This window comes from Ochotona curzoniae, unplaced genomic scaffold (genome assembly GCF_017591425.1).
Source record: "Ochotona curzoniae isolate NIBS_2020 unplaced genomic scaffold, NIBS_Ocur_1.0 contig_908, whole genome shotgun sequence".
NCBI lineage: Eukaryota > Metazoa > Chordata > Mammalia > Lagomorpha > Ochotonidae > Ochotona > Ochotona curzoniae.
Window position 1 is genome coordinate 24,955,347 of NW_024466607.1, and position 22,449 is coordinate 24,977,795.

At 44.5% G+C, this 22,449-nt stretch overlaps 1 protein-coding gene across 3 annotated transcripts in view; it reads left to right on the forward strand.

The window, feature by feature from the left end:
* The window catches only part of PTPRG (protein tyrosine phosphatase receptor type G), a 678,048-nt gene that overhangs the window by 618,584 nt on the left and 37,015 nt on the right, over positions 1–22,449 (forward strand). For 2 of the 3 annotated variants that reach the window (XM_040994746.1, XM_040994747.1), the window contains one exon: positions 10,852–10,943. In XM_040994746.1, the coding sequence (XP_040850680.1) occupies positions 10,852–10,943 (92 nt within the window). Of the gene's footprint in view, positions 1–10,120; positions 10,250–10,851; positions 10,944–22,449 lie in introns of those variants that run through there. The other variant, XM_040994748.1, reaches the window with a different exon arrangement.

Here is a 22,449-nt window from a genome sequence, read left to right on the forward strand (position 1 = left end):
ACTGCAGTGCAGTTTGGGCCTTGTGGATAAGGCAGTATCAGTTAACACTGGTGATGTGATTCAGTGAATCATCCTATGATCTCCTAGTACTTCCTGAAATCTTCCATTTCTAATAAATTTTCAAAACTCTGTATTAAAAACAAATTGAAACTCTCGTGTATAGCTTTGGATTCAAAGATCTAAAGAGAAAAAAATTCACACATCACTTCAATGCACAACTCTCATACCCAGTCTGTTATAAATACTGCAGGTTTTTGTCTGCAACCCTTTTTAAAGAGCCAACATGCCCTCTTGGAGAGCAGAAATACAAGCACAGACCTAGTTGCAGAGTTTTCCCAAGAAATGAGGTTGCAGCCTGCTGGACAAGCTCACTTAGGCCTTTGGCCCTCAGAATGGCAATAAGTTCATTGCATACATTGTCTTATTATTATTATTATTACTGATGGAGTCTTACTTGAACTACAAGGATAGAGATCTTACACCTGCCGTTTGAATCCTCAAATGCCTGTACCACCCAGGTCTGAGCTAAAACAAAGCCCAGGGCCTAGAACTCAGCCTGGGTCTCCCGTGTGAGTGACTGCAGGCCAGGTACTTGAGGCATCGCTGGATAGCTGGAGAAGGAAGCAGAGCCAGGACTCGAACCCAAGTACCTCAGTGTGTCCACAGACACCCCAAGAAGTCTTTTCACTTCACTACTGTGTCAAATTCCCTACCCCTTACAAACTTCCAATCATAAGCAAGTGTTCTATTTTGCTATAAAGTACCCAGTCCCTCTGGTGTCTGCTCACCTCTAAATGAGGGAGACTCAGAGCAGGGGAAGCAGTTTCTTCTGCCAAAGAGTTGAAAAATGACAGGTGTTTATGGCTGCACACCTGATTGTGACTCATAGAGTTTACTTAGTCTTAACAGTTTCCAATTGCAGCTCTTCCACTTTTTGGCTCTTAAGACCCTCAACTTCCTCACTAGAAAAAAGAGGTCTGATGATAGCTTCTTTTCATTGGGTTGCTGCGAAGATCAAGGGAGGTGTGCTATGCAAAATGTTTAGTGTGTGGATGGCATCAGCCCATTGAGCAGATGGGACCACTGAGGCTCAGAGGAGGTAAGTCACAAAGCAAAGCCAAGGTCCCTAAGTGGCTGAGGTGGGGCTTCCGGCCCCTGCTCTGTATGCCATGCTCACAGCTCAAGAAGGATGACATGGACACGTGCAGATCCTTCTGCAGAAGGCCACAGCCTCTGCTCTCCCTCTCACCACTTAGCCTGCCGTGGCACTGCTCCCCCAACACCTGCGCTCTGTCGCCCTGAAGATCTCTGTGCACTCAAGACCAGCATTCCACATTCCCTTCTCTCCTCTGACATTCTTGTTGCTGCCTCCTGACTCAATGCTACCCTGCCACGGTGCTGTAAGATGCTTTGCAGGTAGCGTGTCTTCGTGCCTCTGCCCAGCTTCTGTGGGAGGCTGGCCTCAGGCGGGGGATGCACATGGACCAGCCTCCCTGTCTCCCACCTTTGCCTCTCACTGTGCACTCGTCTTTCCGCCCTCCTTGCGTCTCCATCTGAAACACAGCCAAAAATCAGGTAGGAAAGCCCTGCAGGGATACCTTCATGGTAGCTGTTAGAAAGTTTGTGTACCTGAACTTGACGTGGTGCTGCCCGCTTCCTTGCCTGTCTCACTGTGCCTACCTTAGGACAGCCATGGATGAGGCCAAGAGAAAGAATTGCCAAGACTTGATCACTGCTGATTTCCCCCGCAAAAAGGAGACAGAAAAGGAGTAAAAATCAAAAAGGCTGATAAATGTTGAATAGGCATTATTTGAAATGATTCAAAATCAAAAAGTTGAAATGAGTGCCAAGCTGTTTGAGCTCTGATCTAGCTGCCTGCTGATGAGCCAGGGAAAGCAACAGTGGATGCTCAAACTGATTGTGTCCCGTATCCATGTTGGGAATCCAGAATAAACTCTTGGCTGCTGGCTTTAGCCTGGCCCAACTCCATTCGTGGAAGTCCTTTGGAAAGTGAACAAGAGAATGAAATACCTCTCTTCCTGTCTGTTAATATAACTGTATTTATACACATCACACATACACGTGTGTATATATAAGCATTTGTATATGCTTCAGAAATTCCATGGAAAGATGCATGTTACATAAAAATTACTTGAAGTTTTTAAACAATTTTTGCACCAAAGTAAGTCTCATTAGTTCCATTTCTCATGAATTCTGTAATGTCCGTTCACAGTTACCTCATTCTATTTCTATGGAGACATGCTTTCCTTTGTACAGATGTGTCAAACTTTATTTAACCTGTCCTCTGGGCTATCATATCAGTTGCTCCATTGTAAACAGTACTGTGAATACCTTTTGGGTGTTTTTGTTTTGTTTTTTTTTATGATATAGTTCCACAGGCTCAGGGATGTCGCCCGCTGTGACTATGTTTTGTAAATGTGTGCTTTTCGCAAGTGGATAAGGCAAATGCAGGTCAAGTTCAAGAAATGGCTATATCCCAGGGCACATGCATGTGTAATCTGTATGGATTGTGCCAAAACAGCAATACGGGGTTCCACAGAGCATCCCCCAGTATAGAGTGTTCTCAGATTTTGGGCTTTTTACCAACCTCCTAAATGAGAAAAAGTGGTGCCTTGGACTAGTTTTCATGTATTGTCTTCCATTTGTAAGTGAGGGTGGACTAGTGTTTTTTTATAGAAATTTGTTTAGTAGCTTTGGTTCACTTTTTCTTAGGGTTGTTGATGTCGGCAAGACAGTTGCTCTCTCCCCTCCAGGTCGCAGTTTGCCTTTCAGCCGTGTTTGTGTTGTTGCTTTGATGTCTATATCATGAAATGTGTCCATGTTTCCATTTTGTCATCTACCAATGGGGTTGTCTGTCCATTCTGAGTTGACTTGGGTGAAGCACTTTTATGGTTTGAGAGTGTCATTGTAAATCATTTGGAATGTCACCTGGGTGCTAGTGCAGTATCAAAATCAACATTGTTTCCCAGGTGGCCTTAAGTTCTTCAAAAACACTGCAGTCTGGGGCTGCTTAGTGAAGAGTTACCTCGTGCCTTCCTAGAGCCTTAAAATACCGCTCTTCCGAGCAGAGCACACTCCATCTGTATGTTAATGGGATGTGTAGTTGGCAAAGGCTTTTACAAGACCATTTTAGATGATAAATACTGAGTAATATGTGCAGTAAATAAAATGTGAATTTCATTTCCTACCTCCTACCCAAAGCTGCAGACCAGCATTGTTGCATGGCATGCTCCCAAGTCGGCGGGGGTGAGTCAGTGCCTTCAACAGTGGTAAATGAAATGGAACTTCCCTTAACTCCAGACATCCAGAACATTCCAGACAAGGGTCCCAAGGATGAGAGAAGTGCCACAAAGCCCATGACATTTTCATCCAAAGCCGGGAGCCTTGTGAAGTTCCTTACAGCTTCTGTCTTGGAGGCAGCCGTGTTGTTAAAAATTGCTGCTTTAGGGTTTCTTGCACTTGGCAGTTATGAAGTGACCTCTGCTCTCCTAACTTCTCCAGAGCACTTGAGTCATGACTAAGTGTCCGCACTTCATCTTAGCTGAAAGGCTGAGAAGCAGTGTGGTTAGGATCTGGAAGGGCGTCTCAGCAAACAGAATGTTTCGGGAGACAGAATATTGTCTGGATGTCATCTCTGTGTTTGCCCTCCACTAGTGTTTTCCCATCTTCTTACAGAGGGTAAGCTGTATGCAGCTTAACTCATCAGATATAAATCTCACCCCAGGAATGAGGTTTTTGTCACTTTCAGCTGTATCAAGTTGAATGGGACATGTCGCATCCCCGTGTGAAATGTGAAAGATGCTGAGACATTTTTTTTAATCCTCTTGTAGGTTTAGTGCATTCCTCCTCTGCCTTGCGTGCGATACTGTTCTCCTTTTTCTCACCTGCTTCCGGTCCTCCCTGGGCAGCTCTTACTCATCCCGAGTCTGACAACCATATGCCCCGGGACTTCTGGAACAGCCCCGATGTGAAAATTGCCATGTGATGATCCCCAAATGCCCATTGCCATTTGTCAGCTAGCGTGTCTCCTCTTTGGCTTAGGAGATACATCCAACAGCAGCGTGTCTTGGTTTCTGAATTTTTCTCTGTAAAAAAAATTCCTTCCTGAAAAGATACCATGATCGTAAACTGACTTTTGCAAACTGAATCATTTCATAGCCAGCTAAGAAAACTTCGCAGCAGCTAGTGAATTGTTGTATATGGGGGGGAAAAAATTGCAACTTAGAAATTTCAGCTTGGCCCCTTTGCAGGTGGAACCCGAGAGTTATTTCGGAGACTCTCTACGAAAGAGCCCGACATGACCTTTCTTTCCATTGTTGTTTTTGTCACTTTGTTTTCTGGAAAGAGTCTGCCCTAATAAACCAATTCATGTCTTTCTCACACAGCTTTCAGTCATCCTCCTGGGAGCCGTGTGAGCGTTCTAACTTCCTATTTAGAAGGAGCTCTTACCCATTGAGGGTCTGCTCCACAGTTCCAATTACAAAAGTAAATATTAATGTGATTTCTGTTCTCAACAGCATGTGAATGAATGAGATTGTTAGCGGGTAGGTTCCGGTCAATTTAAATGAAGGCAATCTATAAATCAGTTCAGATTGCTTAATTAATATGCAGTAGCAACCCAGCCAACTGCCCCCACTAATCTGCAATTAGAATTTTGAGCTGCTCACTGCTAACAAATTCCCCCTTACCCTGACGTGATTAGAGAACCACTGAGCTAAATTGGAAGACAGAGACTTGGTTTCTAATCCTTATATTTCGAACATTTAGTTAGTTGGTTATTTGGTGATTTTCATGTTGGGATTGTCCCGCCTGCGTATGCCCCAGCCGTCTGCATGCTGTTAAAGGCGGTGCTGTGTGGTCAGCCATGGTCCCTGGAGGAAGAATGGTGTGGCTTCCCAGGCTTGTCAGACCAGATGAGCGTTTCGAGCTGGATGTCTGCAGGCTTCAGTGTCCCTCCGCTGATGTGGGATTTGATGGCTGCCTTTGAACGAGGCTCCCTGATCGGCAACAGGGATGAGTGAAATTCAGATCAGGCCAGTGTTTGCTTTCCTGGCCTCAAGAGCTGCACTCTGCTCCCTGCTGAGTGTTGGTTATGTACACTGTCATGGGAGTCTTGTCAGCAGGTCAGTAAAAACCAGAAGAAAGCTGTGAGCCCGTGTGAGAAGCCATCTAAGTGGGCACTTGGGAAGGGTAGGAGAAAGCGGGCGTTCGTACCGAGGTCTGGTCGTTCTGCATGTTCTGCCTTGAGGATGCGTCAGATTCCTGGAAGGCGATGATAGAGTCACGAGTCAAGAGGTTTTCTGCTCGTCACTATAGCTTGCTCTGGGTTGTTTGAATAGCAGGCCTCTGTAACCTGAATGTTGACGACTGCTTCTAAAAGCACTGTCAGGGGAGCTGGGCTCATGTGTGCGTGCGTGCGTGCATGCCCATGCCATTAGTCAAGAGGGCCAATTAAACAGCCCGGAACCTGCCGTGCACTGCAGCACGTGTGTTTCAGCTGGGAGCCCAGGAACAGCTAGCACTGATAGATGTGTGCTACTACTTTGTTTTTTTTTTTTAATTTTGTGATACATTTCCATAGGGTCTGGGATTCCCTCCTCCACAAATTGCCACCCCCCCCAACTGATTTTCCCCATATTGTAATAATAGTATAGCCCTTAATAAGGAGTCATGATTCCATCAGTAGGTTATTTAAGTGTGTCCTGACATTGCTGGTACAGACAATGTCGGACAGTCCAGCATCCCATTGTCTAGGTATGTCCAAAAGTTTCATTGGGAGTCCATCTTTGATTTGGAAGCAGGGATGCATACTGCATTGTATCTTCACATCTGGATGTGCTAGTCTCTACTACGCCGTCGCTATGCATTCCCTTAAGCGAGAAGCCACGAAACAAAGTCAACAGGGTGTACTGCATCATGGCGAGGTACCTGCCTTTCCAATAAAACAAATAAACAAATAACAACAAATTCCCTGAACAGCCTGAGGCTATGGGTCACAAAAATGCGTTCTTGGATTAAAAATTTGAAGATAACTTCCCATTCTTTCATATGAAAGGGAATATGAGGATAGAGATCTTCTAAAAAAATCACAAACTCCGCTCTTGAGAAAGCAGAACGCGTGGGTCCAGGTGGCAAATGACAACGGTTAGAGGCTGAAATGTGTGGTGGGGTCTGAGGCCGTGTATTTTATAGTTAAACTTGTAAATGTACTTTCATTGTTTCAAGCACGGTCTGCTTAACCTTTTGCTCTTTTGGTGGCACTTGAGTTAACAAAGATTCATTTATGAAGAAATTACAATTTTAGACAAGAGCTGTTCATGACCCTAGAAATGTGTTTCACGGAAGGTAGGTAGTTGAAGGAACTGGGCCCAGATAAAGTCCCCTGTTCAGAGACACTTTTTGGACAATTACAGATATTTCATCTCCCTTCCCCTGAGTTTGAAATCAGAGCAGTGACACCTCTCGGATCATTTCAGAAGTTGAAAGGCATTAAAATTTGCAGGCTTTTTAAATTCACATTACTTCAAAAATCCCTACTTTTATTATTGACAGATGTATCTATTTTTATTGAAAAGTCAGATTTACAGAGAGGAGAGACAAAGATCTTCCATACGCTGATTCATTCTCCAAGTGGCTACAACAGCCAGAGCTGAGCTGATCTGAAGCTAGGAGCCAGGAGCTTCTCCAGGTCTCCTACAAGGGTGCAGGGTCCCAAGGCTTTGGAACGTCCTCTGCTGCTTTCGTAGGCCATAAGTTGGAAGCTGGATGGAAAGTAGAGCTGTTGGGATACAAACCAGCGCCCATGGGGGATCCTGGCGATATAAGGCGAGGACTTTAGCCACTAGGCTACCGTGCCGGGCCCTATTGCTATTTTTATTCCTGGTCACTGCTAAAGGTCAAAAATGTTGTTTTTCATGAAATATCTGTGAAATGAACCAGCTTCGGGTCAGTGTCATGTGATTGCTGCTTTCCTCAGATCTTGACCCCAAAACTTGTACAGGGATAGTGTTAGTGATAAGGGTAGCACATCTGACACAAACCTAGCACCTTTCCCAGCCCCTGGTACATGATTGGACTCCAATAAAATACAGCAATGTAGTAGCCACACAGAAGAGGAGACGAGCATTAGTAATGAGGCCATAGGATTGCATTTGTTATCTGGCAAAACATTTATGCTGCGTGTTCATTTTTTATGTTTATGTTTTGAAAAATCTGTTAACTTCTCTTTTTGAGTGGTTGAGTGACAAGGAAAAAGGGAGAAGCAGAGACACAGGTCTTCCATCCCCAGGGACTGCAACAGCCAGAACTAGGAAGTTCATGCTGGCCTCACACATGGGTGGCAGAGACCCAAGCACTTGAGGAATCTTGTATTGCAGTCTCATGCAGACTTGCAGGAAGCTGGATATGAAGCGGAGCCATTGGGACTCCATGCCGACAGCAACAGTGATGGTTTAACATGCCGCACCACAAGGCCGGCCTTGCATTGTGTTTTTGAAACAAAAAGAAATGGGAGCGTTTGCCTCTATTTTGCCAGCATTGTGACAGCAGCCCCCTGCTGCCTGCTTTTCCTTGAATCAGTCTTGTCACTGAATCACCCATTAGTCTCAGAGCCACCCAAATTGGCTTTGTGAAATAGACCAGATGAAAGCCCTCTAATGATTTCCTTAGCTTGTAGGCACCAGTTCTCTGTGGCCTATTGGATCTGGGACATTCTGGCTGTTGCACACCTCTTTGAACTCCTCTGCAACCTTTCTCTTCTCTTGCCCACAACTTCGTTTCTGTTTCTTAAACTGGCCTCCCGGTTGTGTCTTGTGTTGTTTAACCATTTCATCCACTTAAAATAGTCATTCCCTATGGCTTCCCTAATCAGATCTCAGATCGAATGCCAGCCACCACCTCAGTCCCTTCCTCCACCCCTCCTTCTGTTATTGAGTCATTCTCATCTACTTTCTTCATAACTCTTGACTATTTGACACTATTGATTACTCATATTATTGACTTTCCACCATGAAAATCCAAATGTCACGAGGGCAGGCATCTTCTCTTTTTGATTCTTCTGCTCCTAGCCCTTCAGTGCACATGAACAAGAATTAGTCAATAAAGAGTAAGGGAAAATGCAAAAGGACAAATCCCAAAATAGGAATAGTGATCATCGCCAGGAGGAGGGTTTTGGGTGATTTCAATAGATGGCTGTTACCATTCATTTGTATTCCCTTTACTTTCTGCAAAGATAACTTTCTAATTAGATCACTCTGGCAGGCTTAAGGAAGTAACCCTGTGGATTGTAGGTGGTTGCTGAGAGTGGGCTGTCTGTGAAACCCAGTGCTGTGCAACGGATGCTTAACCCACACTGGCTGATTCCACTGACTTCTGTATTCTAAGGGGAGCCCCCTAAAAGGTTCAGTAGCAGGTTGCCCACCCACATCTTGGAGGAGGAAGGCATCTGACTGGCAGCATGGCGCAGACGCACAGGGCCTTGTCCTCAGGTTTCTGACCGTAAGCCCCAGTTGTATGCTCTTCCGTGGCCACCACAGAAAGCCCATTCTAAACAACAGCACGCGGGGCACTAAGGTGCAGTTTGCTCCAGTACACACTGCTTTCTCCAGAGAGAATGTGGGGCCTTGGGTTCCCTGTGATAAATGAGGCACTGGCTGAGCTGTGTCTGCCTCTTTCCTCTAGCAAAAAAAAAACACCCACAAGACAGTGTTTCCTTTCCAAGTTGTTTCACAGTGACAGTCACTTGGCTTCTAATGATTCTATTGATGAGGGATCTTTCTATTTTTGGAAGCGGAGAGGCATGCTTACTATGCCTGTCAAGCTGGAAGAGTTACTTCTGTTGGTTTGTTTTTTCCACCTGTTAAAGGCTCACCTGGTGAAGGATGTGCCCATCGTTTCAGTGAGGTAGAGCACGTCTTGGCTCTGCTGAATGACATCAAGGAAAGCAGGTCAGCTCTAGCTGTGATGCCGGGCGGTTAACGTCCTAGCTCGTTTGTGAAGTCCGCAAGTCGTGCCTGAACACTGGTGCTCCATTCCAGGAATCTTGGCAGATGAATGAGGCAGAAGAGGGGAGGGAGGACTCAAAGAGCAGAAAATTTAACTGTTAATAGCTCTGAATCTTAGCAAAACTCACCTTCAACATCCCAATCGTAATTCTTGCATATGGATTTGGAATATCTTAATAGAATTAGCACCAGCGCCTAAATATTAAGTGCACTCATATCTTAAATCTGACCAACGTACATGCTTTCCAAATAGAGGGAAAGGCAGCTCGGTGGAAAAGGAGGAAAACTTGGTGTGTATGTAACCAATGCCAGGTAATTCGGAGAGCCAGCATGCTTTCCCTAGTGCCCTGCAAGCACCGTCCTGTATGACACATTTGTCCCTGACACTCCTGACGATCTCTGTTCAGAACCCCTGCTGGTCTGGAGTAGCAGTCCAGTTTAATCTATATAGGACCAGTTAGTGCTGGTTTCCATACGCAAATAGACACTGTCAAAATGCTTACCATGTTGTGCGATCGCGTCTGTCTGTCTGTGTAATCCCCCACGCATGTAGCTGAGTAGGAAAGAGCTGTTTTTCTACAAGGTCTCTTCCCTCCCCCAAAAATCTCTGGCTTGCAGAGTTGCTTGATTTTCTTTTTTGTTTGTTGTGCTTTGTTTTGTTTTTTTTTTCCCCCCAGCCCCTTAACTCACCGGTGACCTTTCACACTTCATAAAAACACGATCCGCCCGACAAAACCATCTCGGGCCACTGTGCACGAGACGAGCAAAGTCAGTTCTCAACACAAGTTCGCTTGCTCTGAGAGTTGGGACCTGGCCCCCAGAAGAAAGAGAAAATAAGAAAACACACTAAAAAAGCAGAGCAAGTGTTGCTTCGGGGGAGATGCCAAGGAGTGGGACGGGTCCCAGAGACACTGGGCAGCATAAGGAGGCCGCCTGCTCAGCTGAAAGACCCAGCAGTAGGGCCAGCCATTGTCAAGCCCCTCTGCCAGATGAACAGGGACCCTTCTCTGGTCACAATAGCCATTCATGCTGAGCGGCCTCATTAAATATTCAGCCTGTGCTTCCGGCAGCTCATTAGGGCCGCAGTGAGCAGTGACGTGGAGGCTGGCGAGCCGAGGCCCGGCCAGCATCAGGAGGCAGAGGCTGAGCGAGCTGCTGATGGCTTTTCTGTTCACTGCCTGTCCTGTGATGTCCAGTGTATGCTCCCTGCTTTGCCTCAAGTCCAGGTAAAAAGAAAACCAGACAGCCCAGTAGATGACACCCCAATTCCTTCCCTAGGACTTGGATGGCCAAGGCTTCTGATTCTGTGTGCTCCCCCCTGCTCCCACCCTCTCTGGCAGCCCTCTGACCCCTTTTAAAGCTCTGTCTGAGGCTTGGGGGCTGGGGGGCGGGCGCTTTGCTAAGCACAGACAATGTGGTGCTATTGTGTGCCTGGATTGTTGAAGGACTGCATTTGGAACGGTTCGAGGTGTGATTCTGAGCTTGGTCCTAGGGGGTTAGGAGAGCAAAGTATTCCTCCGTGAAACAAGCAGTTTGGAAATGTTGTGGAGGGCCTGGGGGAGCTCGGTGTGTGCAGCAGCTTCGCTGTGTGTCTGCCTGAGCTCCCCCCCCCCCGCCACCCGAGCAGCCCCACAGTCAGCCTTTCCCGCCTCCCTTGTGGGTCGGATGTGCTCTGCCTCCCTCGTCACCTCCCTGGGAGTTTGCCCTCAGCGCTGTGTGGCATGCAAAGCTGGGAAAAGCTGCAAAAGCAGCCCTGGAAAATGAAGAACTCGGACAAGTGTGTTTCTCTGGCCTCACTTCTTGACATGTTTTTCTCTTTCCCACACAGAAAATGTTTCCAGACAGCTCATTTCTACGTGGAAGACAGCAGCTCACCACGGGTAGTCCCCAACGAGAGTATCCCTATCATTGCCATTCCGGGTAAGTGGCACTCACTGCTGTCCTCCTGGGCTGCTTGTGTTGGCTGCTTCTGTGGGAGAGCCACGACGACACTGCGTTGTAGACAGTCACTCACTGCATGTAACCGAAGGAAACCTTTGCTCCTCAGAGATCCTCAAAATAGTACAGTCCTCCTAAAGAGATAAATATCCGTGAGTCAGACTAGTACAGAAGCTCATAGGGGAACGTAGGAGAAAAAGGGGGAGGGGGACCATAAAAAATAAATATTTCTGATCGACTTGGATTAAATTTCAACTGAATTGGCAATTGTGCTTAAGTTTTTAAGATCTCAGTTGTAATACTTCTTTTTGAAAGAGTTTTCTAAAATTTTCTACTCTAAAAGTTGGAATGTTGGAAATTCTGGTTTGTGGGGAGTTGATGTGAAAGTGCAAAGATCCCTTATTGGTCCAGAGTGCTTCATTTGTCCCGTGGTGAGAAGACAGATGCTGGCTTCGTGGTCCAGCCTGGGAATGGTGGAGTAAGCTGCAGTGAAGCCTAGCCCTCTGCATACTCATTTAGAAGTTCAGCTGTGGGTTACTTGGAGTGGGACATGGGATCTGAAGAGTCACCCACCATTTTTATCTGACATTCCTTACCTTTTGCTGGATTTGAACATTCCGAAACCTCTGAGTTTGATTATGTTTTTGCTAATAAACACCTTCACACATGTCTTCTACCTCTCTCTCTCCTTGGTCAAGTTACTTTGTAAATGTCTGCACCCCTGTATTGTAATGCCCTCTCCACACCCATGACACCCTCCACCTCCTTGCTAATGTGTATTCTTCTCCAGAACACTTCTCATCAGCTCGTACACAACTTCTAATTTTACTTGTTGGCAGTCTCACCCGACTCGGATGAGAGCTGTGTAAGGTCAATGGCTGTGTCCTCAGTGCTAACACTTAGCATGGGATGTACTTATTAACTAACTGTCGAATGAATGGATGGAGTCAACGAGTGTTCCCCAAAAGATTGTTAAAGCTCGGAGCTGGGACAAACAGTCATTTCCCTTGGAAACAAGAGGCATGCTTCTATTGTTTGTAGACTGTCACTAGGGGTGGCTATGGCTGAGGGCTTAATTGGCTCTTTTTATGTTTATAGATATCAAGCCCTTAGAAATTGTTGAGTTTGTCCCCATCCTATTTGTTCTGCTCAGCTTCCCTCCCTGTCACATGCAAACCAGAAGGATAACAGAGAAGTCTCCACTCAAGTTCCTACTGGCTCATTTTTTGGCTGTTAAAATGTTTCCTATAGAGCTGTTACATTAGGCTTGTATGGATGGGGGTGGAAATTGTACTCTTACCCTAGAAGAGGAGCAGTTTACCAGCATGAGTGTTCTGGGTCTTGCACGGGATAAATGGTTTGATTGAATTTCCTGGATTCCTATACCTGAATTCTGCGTTTCCTCCTGCAAAGCAGCTAGGGCTCCCTTTGCCTCTGTCCAACACCATGTTGGATAGTAGTGCAGTCAAAACCCATTTTGAAAAGGTTGAGTGCTCAAAGTGGCGTACTTTGTTAGGATTCTCCAAGTTTTCATTTTCTCTGGCCACTGGATTCGAGATCAAAATCCTGGGTTTTCACAGTGTGCCTGCCATTCTTGCCGCTCAGGCGACGCTTTGTGTGAGAGCACTGTGGGAACCCTAAGTTAGGGCAGAAGTCTAGGATGTTCTAACTTCCTCTTCCAAATCCTGGTGGTGGTAATCCCAGCAGCTGGAGACAGCAAGTGTTTTCATGCTTCTGATGTTAAATCTTCCCTAACTCAGACCTGCAACCCCTGGTGCGGGACTCACCTCCGCACTGTTCTTTGAAGTGACCATAAACACTTCCAGTTCACTGGAGTCTACTACAGATGCATCCATTGTGTCTGCCTTGCCACTGAGTAGGAGTCCTAAAACCAGCCGTTGTTCTCCATTTCCCAGCTACCTATGCACTTATCAAGTGAGACACTCGTAACCCACAAAGAATTTTTTACATGTGTCTTTTCCTCCTTTTTGACTTTGGGATCCTCCTAATTCACACTGACTGGGAATATAAGTGTATGGAGGAAAAATGTTTTCAGTGAAGTCTAGGATACTTTTTTGATGAGTTGTGACACATTGAGTTACTCAAAATAATGTAAGCTAGTGAGCAGCTATAAAAGGTCTTACCCAGGGAAGCCAGGCTGAGTCTTGGTTCTACCTTAGCTTTTCCTACTAGTAGTACCCCCAGAAAGATGAGCTTAGCACGCCCTAAACTAGGAAGGAGTCATCCTCAGTGACCCTGCCTTGAAGAACTTTCAGCATGAACACAGTTTTTGTTTTATGTTTCTTAAACCTCACAATCATTTTTAGCAGTTGTAACTGTCAAATAGTTTCCTTAATGAATCATTTTCAGCCGTACATTACTCTGTTTACTCTCACAGTTTCTTGTAGATAGCAGTGCAATCATGTCTTGCATGATGAAATTCAATGTGAGGAAAATAACTTTTAATAAATTAAGTTTGTGGTTTGATCAAGTTAAATGAACTCTATTAGAGCTTTCACTTGAACTTTTCTTGGATGGAATCACCCCCATAGGATCGTGTTATCTCCAGATTGATCTAATTGTCCTTAGTCCTAAATAAAGAGATTTAGAGAGCTCCTGCCGGGTAATTTCCCACTCAATCTCAAATTATATTTTAATCCTTGCTCAAAAACCTAATAATAAGAACACTGGGTCTTGGATTTAGGAACCTACTTTACAGATCGCTTTAGCTCTTCATTTTCAACAACTGGCATTTTTGGAAAGATATTTCCAGGAGCAGATGCTTAGCCTAGTGGTTAAGGCTTTTTTTTACATTCGCACCAGGGCCTTTATTCAGTTCCTGGCTCCTGCTCTGGCTTTCTTTTTCCACTAATGTCAACCCTGGGAGACAACACCCGTGGCTCATCTTCCTGCCACCCACATGGTAGACAAGATGGCATCCTTGTCCAGTTCCTGGGTCCAGCCCTGGCTCGGTTGTTGCAGGTGTTTGGGAAGTAAGTTACTAGATGAGATGTGCACATTTTTTCTCTCTCTCTATGCCTTTCCAATTAAAAAGGTAGACAATGGGGCGGGGGGTAGGAAGCCCTGTATTTGTTAAAAATGTATGGAATGAAATGAGATTGAAAATTTTAGTACCAAACTTGTAAAAACAGCAGCAGGATCCTTATTTGGGAACACCAAATATACACTGTTCCCACATTTTACCCTTAGCCTTTCTTTTAGTATTGAGTGTACCAAGTGCTGTATTGATTTTTGCTACCATCCTATAGACATATTCACAGTTGATATCCCCATTTTATTGGTGAGGAAACCGAGGCTCAGGGACAGTATTTAATTTACCCAAGGCCCCTGTAGCTAATATTGTGACCTTCTCTCTGACTTGAAGGCACTTGAAATGGCTCTCAGCTCCTGGCGTGCTACTCTGACAGTTTTGGTCCCCAGACTTCATGTTCTGTTTTTGAGTTCTCTGTCTTTACTTTTTTCTTTCACCAGCAATGACCATCTGTTACTCCAGTCACATCTTCCTAAAGGGATTTCCTTGGCCCCAATTTCTGCCCTAGTAAAAAAAAAAAAAAGTTACCTCTCAATTCTGTTACAGCCAGATATTTTTGTTCTCTTCCTTCTTGAGAGGCAAAGCTCACTCAACAATACTTCCAGTTCCTCTTGTGAAAAAGGTCTGTGTGCATGGCATGTGTAGGCAGTTCACACGTTAAGTAAGACACAAATACAAAGGAATGCGCAGTCGGCACCTTTTAGATGATTCATCTGTGGTTAAAATTCTTAAGGACACAAGCCTGGTCTTTAAATCCCAGAGCATACATGAGATCAGTTGACTCATGAGAGGCTTATAGAAGAGTCAAATGAGTAGAGAGAGCTTTGCCGACGGTGTGATGTCCCTCCCTTGGAGAGAGCAGCTTCTAGGACCAGTTTGAAGGGTTTCAAGTTCCTGGGTTTACTAATCCTAACTGAAATCTGGGAACTTGGGCTCCAGGACGTGTGTCCTTTGGCTAAAGAAAGCAGAAGCAGTGCTTTGAAAAGGAAGATGGTCGCCCCATGCCTCCCCACTTCACACATGTGTAAGATGTATATAGAGACCGTGTATGCCATGGCCAGGGCTACTTAAGTCACATCTGGAAGAAAAAAAAAAACTCAACATGCAAGACTATCTGGCATAAAAGAAGTGCCTTTGAGATTACTTTTCAATCACTATACGAAATGGCATTAGTTCTTGCACTAGGAAAATGTTGAATTGTAGTACTTAAATCATCACTTGATATCCAGGGAAGGCAAGGGACCCGGGTAGAGGTGGCGACATCAGTAAAACTTGTGTCCTCTGCAGGAAAATGAAAGAATCTTTGATTCTTAATACTTTCCACTAATGATTTTTCAAAATCATATTCCATGTTTCTGGTTCCCCACTGTGAGGAATAAGCATAACCGAATGCAGTAACAATGTGGTCACCTCTGGGTATTCTTTTTTTCAGTGATAATTAAGCCAGCAGGGCTTAACGGGGCAGGTCATCCATCAGGACCAATGGGCAGCTCTCTGGATGGGTGAAAGAGACAGAGTGTCCAGTCACTTAGACTAGGGTCAAGCCTGGTTATAAAGTTTAAGGAGGAGAATACCTGACAGGCCAGGTAAAGAGATCTGAGTGCTGACAGTCAGAAAACAGAGTTTGAGCCCTTCATCTCCCTGTGGCTTCTCCTGAGGATGTCCCATAGGAAGATAGAAACTAGCCCGTGGATGTGGAAGGGGCCTAACAAAAACAAAGCATCAGTCAGTGGCAGCAGCCTCGGAAGCATTCCTTGATTTTCGTTTGAAATGACAAACGTGTAGGGCCGATGTAGTGGTGCAGCTAGTGAAACTTCTGCCTTGGTGTTGGCATCCCAGGTGGGCACCGGTCTGTGTCCTGGCTATTCCACTTCTAATCCAGCTCCCTGTTACTGACCTGGGAAAAGCAGCTGAAGATGGTTCAAGTGCATGGGCCCCTGCCATTCATATAGTGACTCCAATGAGGCTCTTGGCTCCTGGCTTCTGCCTGCATCCATCAACACTGGATGTTGCAGCATCTAAGAGTAAACCAATGGATGGAATACACTTCTCCCTCATTCCCTCTTTCTCTCCTTCTTCTCTTCCTCGGTAACTCCAATTTTCAAAATAAACAAGCAAATCTTTTTTAAATAGGAAATTTGAATATTTTCATTGCAGTTCCTAAAAAAAGCATTGCCAATACAGCCCAACTAGAAATTAAACTTTCAGCATTGTATTATCTTGTCATTCAGATTTTCATTATAGAGAAACTTAAAAATCAAAGCTCTACTCAAGAAATGATCCTGTTGCTAGAACATGTGGCAAGAGCTTCCCCAAATGTGCAAATGTCCCTACAAATGTTTTCTTCTCCGGAAATTGGAAAATCTTGCTAATAAGAGCATTCTAAAACAAAATGTTGCTGCTAACCAGTACCTTAGAAATCCAGAAATGATTCATGCCTTCCCAGCAGTTCAAATGCATCTTAATAATTTGAAGGTCACTGGCTTCAGCAGGGTGCCAGCACATAAAGGGGTTTTAAACACACAGTTGAAACCCATTGGGAATAACCCGACCTTGTTGGCATATTTTATTTATACAGAGATTATCTCCAAAGGCGATTCATTGGTCTTTTGACAGTGATGAAACCCTTACTTTACTGACTTCATTGTGGCCCAAATGAAGAAAGTTCTTTTTATATTAGGAAATAAAATGTTCCCATCGCCATACCACTCCCTACATGCTAAGAGTACGATTTAGATAAAAATCTATTGCTGAGCCCTCCCTCAGGAACTATTGTCTCAATACTGTTCTATTTTCTGATTGCTTTGCCTTCCAGAATTGACCCAGAAACAACTCCAGGTGGCTTATGGGAACCTGAGAGGGCAGGCCGGAGACAGGTTGAGTTCCTCAAATGGAGCTCTGTTCCCTGGAGCTTCACAAGGCCTGCTCAAAGCCCTGTTGAGGTGACCAGGATTAGGGAGACAGGCTGGGTGGGTGACTAAGCACGGAGCAGCACTAACCTGAGCAGGGACTGGAATGGTAGGGCTTGGCAGCTTCTCCCTGCCCTCCATCAGATTGAGTTGGAATTGGAGATAGGCTTCAGAAATCAGCTAAGAGCTACATGAAGGTCGCAGAGATTGTTTGCAGAATGCATGGCCTAACTGGAGTTTTTATTGTACAACTCTCAGAGCAAGCACGGAGCTATCTTTCCTTAAAATAGACCATAAGCTGGTCAATTCCAGGGCCTACGTGTCTTGGCAAGGAGGTGTTCCAATGCAGTGTTGACCTGGCATCACCAAGGTGGACAGTCTACCAGTTTGAATTTTCTAGTTAACTGAAGTTTAAAGTTGAAGATGAAGCACATAATTTAGCCTCCAAAAGCTTTAAGTATTAGTGATCTCCCTATAATAATTCTGAAGACTCAAGAAAAACTAACCCCTACCCATAGATGTGGGGAATACTGGTCTTTGTTTTTGGTGGTGCTGCACGTGAGGTCAGTACTGTACCTGCTTGGGCACTTTGCTTGCAGAAGCTGCTGTCATCACTAAGGATGACAAGGATCCTCTTACAAGGATCTGCACTGGGCACTGACAAGCCAAAGACTAATTCCTAGCTTCACAGCAGCACCAAGGCAGCAGATGAATCGAAATAAAAGGCCTCATTTGCAAAGGTGAATTGTAAACTAATACAAGTGAAACTTGGGGTGGGGGAGTATTTGATGTCGTGGTGAAGTCATCCTTTGGTACATCTGCATCCCGTGATGGAGTCAGTGCTGGGGTCAAGGCACGGCTGTGTCCTCGGTTACAGCCTTCTGCTGTGCTTACCCCGGGAGGTGCCAGGTGACGCCTCATGTTCTTGACTTCCACATGGGAGACCCCGATTGGGTTCCTGGCCTGGCTTAAGCCTGGCTGTTGGAGGTGTGTAGGGAGAGGGCTAGCGGAGAAGCGGGCATTCGTTCATATCTGTGTTCTCATTCTCTCTCCTGCCCTTCCCTCTTCCTCCCTCCCTCCCTCTCAAATAAAACGCGTCAAAAGCTAAAATGTTGGAATTAGATCAAATATTTCATATTAGTTGGACTTAGGGAGAACAGTAGTGGTCTGGTGTTTTTTTGTTGTTTTTTTTGTTTTGTTTTGTTTTGTTTTTGCCTAATTTAAAGCTTTGGCATGTGAAAATTCCCCAAACAAAAATACCGGCACAACATCTTTTAAAAGATTTATTTATTTATTTATTTATTTTTAGATTTATTTTTTTTTATTGGAAAGGGGGATATACAGAGAGGAGAGACAGAGAGGAAGATCCTCCCTCCGATGATTCACTCCCTAAGTGAGCGCAACAGCCAATGCTATGCCGATCCGAAGCCAGGAGCCTCTTCTGGGTCTCCCACGCGGGTGCAGGGTCCCAAAGCTTTGGGCCGTCCTCGACTGCTTTCCTGGGCCACAGGCAGGGAGCTGGAAGGGGGGAAGCGGGGCTGCCGGGATTAGAACCGGCGCCCATATGGGATCCTGGGCATGCAAGGTGAGGACCTCAACCACTGCGCCACCGCGCCAGGTCCTAAAAGATTTATTTTTATTAGAAAGGCAGATACACAGAGAGGAAGATCTTCTGTCTGAAAATTCACTCCCCAAGTGACCGCAACGGCCAGAGCTGAGCCAATCCGAAGCCAGGAGCCTCTTCTAGATCTGCTGTACAGGTGCAGGTCCCAAGGCTTTGGGCCATCCTCCACTGCTTTCCCAGGCAACAAGCAGGGAGCTGGATGGAAAGCGGGGCCGCTGGGACTAGAACCAGGATCCCGGTGTGTTCAAGGCGAGGACGTTAGTCATTAGGCTTCCGTGCTGGACTCAATACAGCATTTTAAATATTTTATCAGATTAACCAGGGTAAATTTTTGGCTACTTGCTGTGTGTATCAAAACCATTGGATTTTGAGTATGAAGACAAGCAATATGGCAGAGAACATCATGGTATAGACTTTGGGTTCAGTAAACCCAGGTTCAAATCTCAGCTCGACCTTTTGAAATAGGTACCTGTTTCCTAATGGGTATTGTAAGACTAATTAAGCTCCTTTCACTTAATTCAAACAAGATAAATGTATGAAACACATTGAGCGCAGTCTCTGGCAAGTGTCAGGACTCAACAGAGGTCTTGTTTGACTAGACCAACTGCATGACACTATCAGTACTTTGATGCTGGCATTCTTCTCCCGTTACCTCCACCACACGGATGATACATATGCTCACCAAAATCATCATATCCATCCTATTCTAGCATTTTTAATCATTTTCAGAAATCCATGTACTATTTATGTGAAAGGCAAGTTGGTGGGGGTTGGGTCAGAAGAGAGGGATGTTCCATCTGTGATTTCACTCCCATTAGCACAAAAGGCTGGGTCGTTTGCAGCTCAGTTCACAATAGTGAAGATGGGAGATCGCCACGATATCCATCAATTGATAAGTACATAAAGTGTGGAATGTATACATACATGTTGTGAAATACTACTCAGCCATTAAAAAAAAGACTAAAATCCTGTATTTTGCAACAAAATGGATGCAACCAGAAACCATTATTCTTTGTGAAATAACCCATTTCCAAAAGGACAAATATTACGTTTTTTTTTCTGGCTCATGGTGATAAATATGGAAAACAGCAATGGTGTAACAAGGAAATGGACACCTTATGGTGTGATGATTCTTTTTAGCCCCCACTCTACTCCTGTGGGCCAGAGCTGCTTCTGCTTCTTGGGCTTTGTGGCTAGTGGTGTATTAAGTCTGTGGTTATACTGTAAATTGAAAGACTAGTTTTGCAAAAATGAAAGATTTTTTTCTTCAAAAAAAAAAGAGACTTGAGGGTAAGTTAAAGGGAGGGATGGAAGTACAGGTATTTCTTAGAATCATAACTATAAAATACCTATAATATGAAATCCGTTATCTTTATGCTAACACACTTTAATAAAGAAGCACAGACTGGGTTAGGCCCCAAGCCATGAACTTAACCTGTGTCTCCCACATGGGTGGCAGGGACTGAAGTGGCAGCCATTAGTGCTGCCTTTCCAGGCACATTAGCAGAAGACTGACTGAGGAGCAGAGTAGCCGGCCCTTGAACTGACACTCTGGTAAAGGATGCAGTCATCAAGAAAAGTGTTTCAACCCCCTGTGCCACAACACCTGCCCCAAGTGTTTGTACTCTGCAGGATGTTGTTACTAGATCGCTTTCTTGCCATCACTTTTTGCGTTCCTCTCCTCCCCCGTATGAACACCTCCCGAAGCTGCAGTCTCCATGAGACCTCACTGCATCCTAGGCGGTTTCCCATTCCTTCTCTGAGATCCCTCGGGCAAGCAGCATCCGCTGAGGTACCTTAGACTCGGGTGAAACCAAACTTGCTTGCTCCATAGTGAGAGGAGTGTGACAACAGAAACTCTTCCAATAACATGTTAATACATGTAACATCCTTGAAATATTCTCCGCAATCTTTAATGAAACTCGGGTTCAGATGGAAATTGATAATAATGTCTTGTGCCAGATAGTATGTTTCTGGACCAAACCTGAGCAGGTCATATCTAGAATACTCTCCTAATTGCCTGACCTTCTGCCAGTTTCATTAATTTTACAATCGTTTGGCTCATGTTAGGAGAATTTTATGCAAATTGGAGCGACTAGTGAGTCATTCATTTCCTTGATTATCATACTGAGAGCTGTGAAATTTTTGCAGCTCCAGCCATGGGGGGTAGCAGGCGGTCTGAATGCTGAGTGTGTGCGACATTCGCTTGGGGACTTGGCAAGAAAAGAACAATAAGTTGTTAACCTGAAGGCATTTATTTTAGTGATCTAAGGTGGGCTGTGACCTTGAAAGTGCCATGATTTTTACCTTAGAATCAGGAGATCTGGAAAAATGCCTGACACAGAAGAACAGCTCTGCGGCTGATGTGTTCGCTGACTTTGAGTTACCGCCCACACCCTTTGTCATGACACCATGAATTTTGGGGGAAGCTAAGATTCTTGAGTGTCGTGGAATAAATGTCATGCTCACTCCATTTTACTGTTAATGGTATCACTGGTGCTTTTGAAAGCAGTGTGATATCTTTTCCTGGGTAAATAAGAGCACTGCTGGTTTGTATATACATGGCCGTTGGCGGGGTTGTTTCCCATGACACTACTTGTCTTTCCTTCTTCACCAAAGATGAGTTTATCCTTGCACTTCTCTCGCAAAGACACTGTGTGTGTGTATGCACATACATTAATAATATATAGAAACTCTTTGTTCAACATACCTCAGAATCATTTCACTGCCATCAGAGCGTTATTACAGAATTTGCTTACTTCTGAACATTTTAAGTGAATTGATCAGAAAATTTTGGAAATTTTCCTTGAACCGTGCATTCTGCTAAATATTCTAGGGAAACATTTTGGCTCCGCTTACTTTGTTAATGCTGGTTACATCGTGGGAGCTATAGATTTCTTGGGCATACAAAATGATTGCATATTCATGAACATCTTCGATCCTGCAATATTTGTAAATAACTTGGCAATTTTTTTCTTAAGGTTGCCTATTAAAATGATTAGGGTTTTAATTGTTCACACAGAAAAGAATTAGTGCTTACAGGGTACCACCTACTTGATAAGCAACATTTCTATGCTAATCAATTTTGGGTTATGAACATATAAGTCACCTTCCTTAAAGTATAAGAGATGCTATTTTCCGCTTAAGAATGATTCAAGTTTGAAAATGTCAATAGATGCAAAAAGCCACCCTGGAGCTTTGCTCTCTCGAAAGCAAGTAGAGAAGGAATGACATAGTCAATGTTAACTGTCACCAGATGAAGAGAAATCAGATTGTCAGGCCTGGATCTATAAAATTCTTGCCAAAGTAGGACCTCATTTACACATACAGATCTTCATACCCTTTGCTAAGAAAAGCATCTGTGGCAGTTTAGATGTTTGTGCGTTTGCCAAAGATCTTTCACTCTGAATAAAGTAAATGTCATGTCTGTTGTTTATCTCAAATTCAGCAGAGTATTTTTAAAAGGAAATATTTGCGGGGGAGGGTCGAGGAAGGAAGGAGGAAGGAGGTTGGGGAGCCCCAGTTGATTGGATGTTGCTGTTGTATAGCACAACTCAAGTATCAGACTGTACCTGCATCAATATAATTAAAACACACTTTGGGGCTCTTGAACTGGAAATATCCTTTGGAAGTGACAGTACAACAACAAATTGGAATGTGGGGTCTTCCTGAATCTATACCTAGTCTGTAAACATCAAAAACAGTCCAGTAAGTCAGTCTGATTATTTGGCGTACAGCTGTCGGACTAAAATTCTAACCCATTGAAGGGACTTGCCATTGAACCCAAGACTAGCTGGTACATGTTGTCTGTAATTAAGATTTCTCAGTAGGTTGGAAGTGGGATTTACTTGGTCCAAGTCTATGTTTGATCCCATTGAAAACAACAGATAGAACATGGAAAGA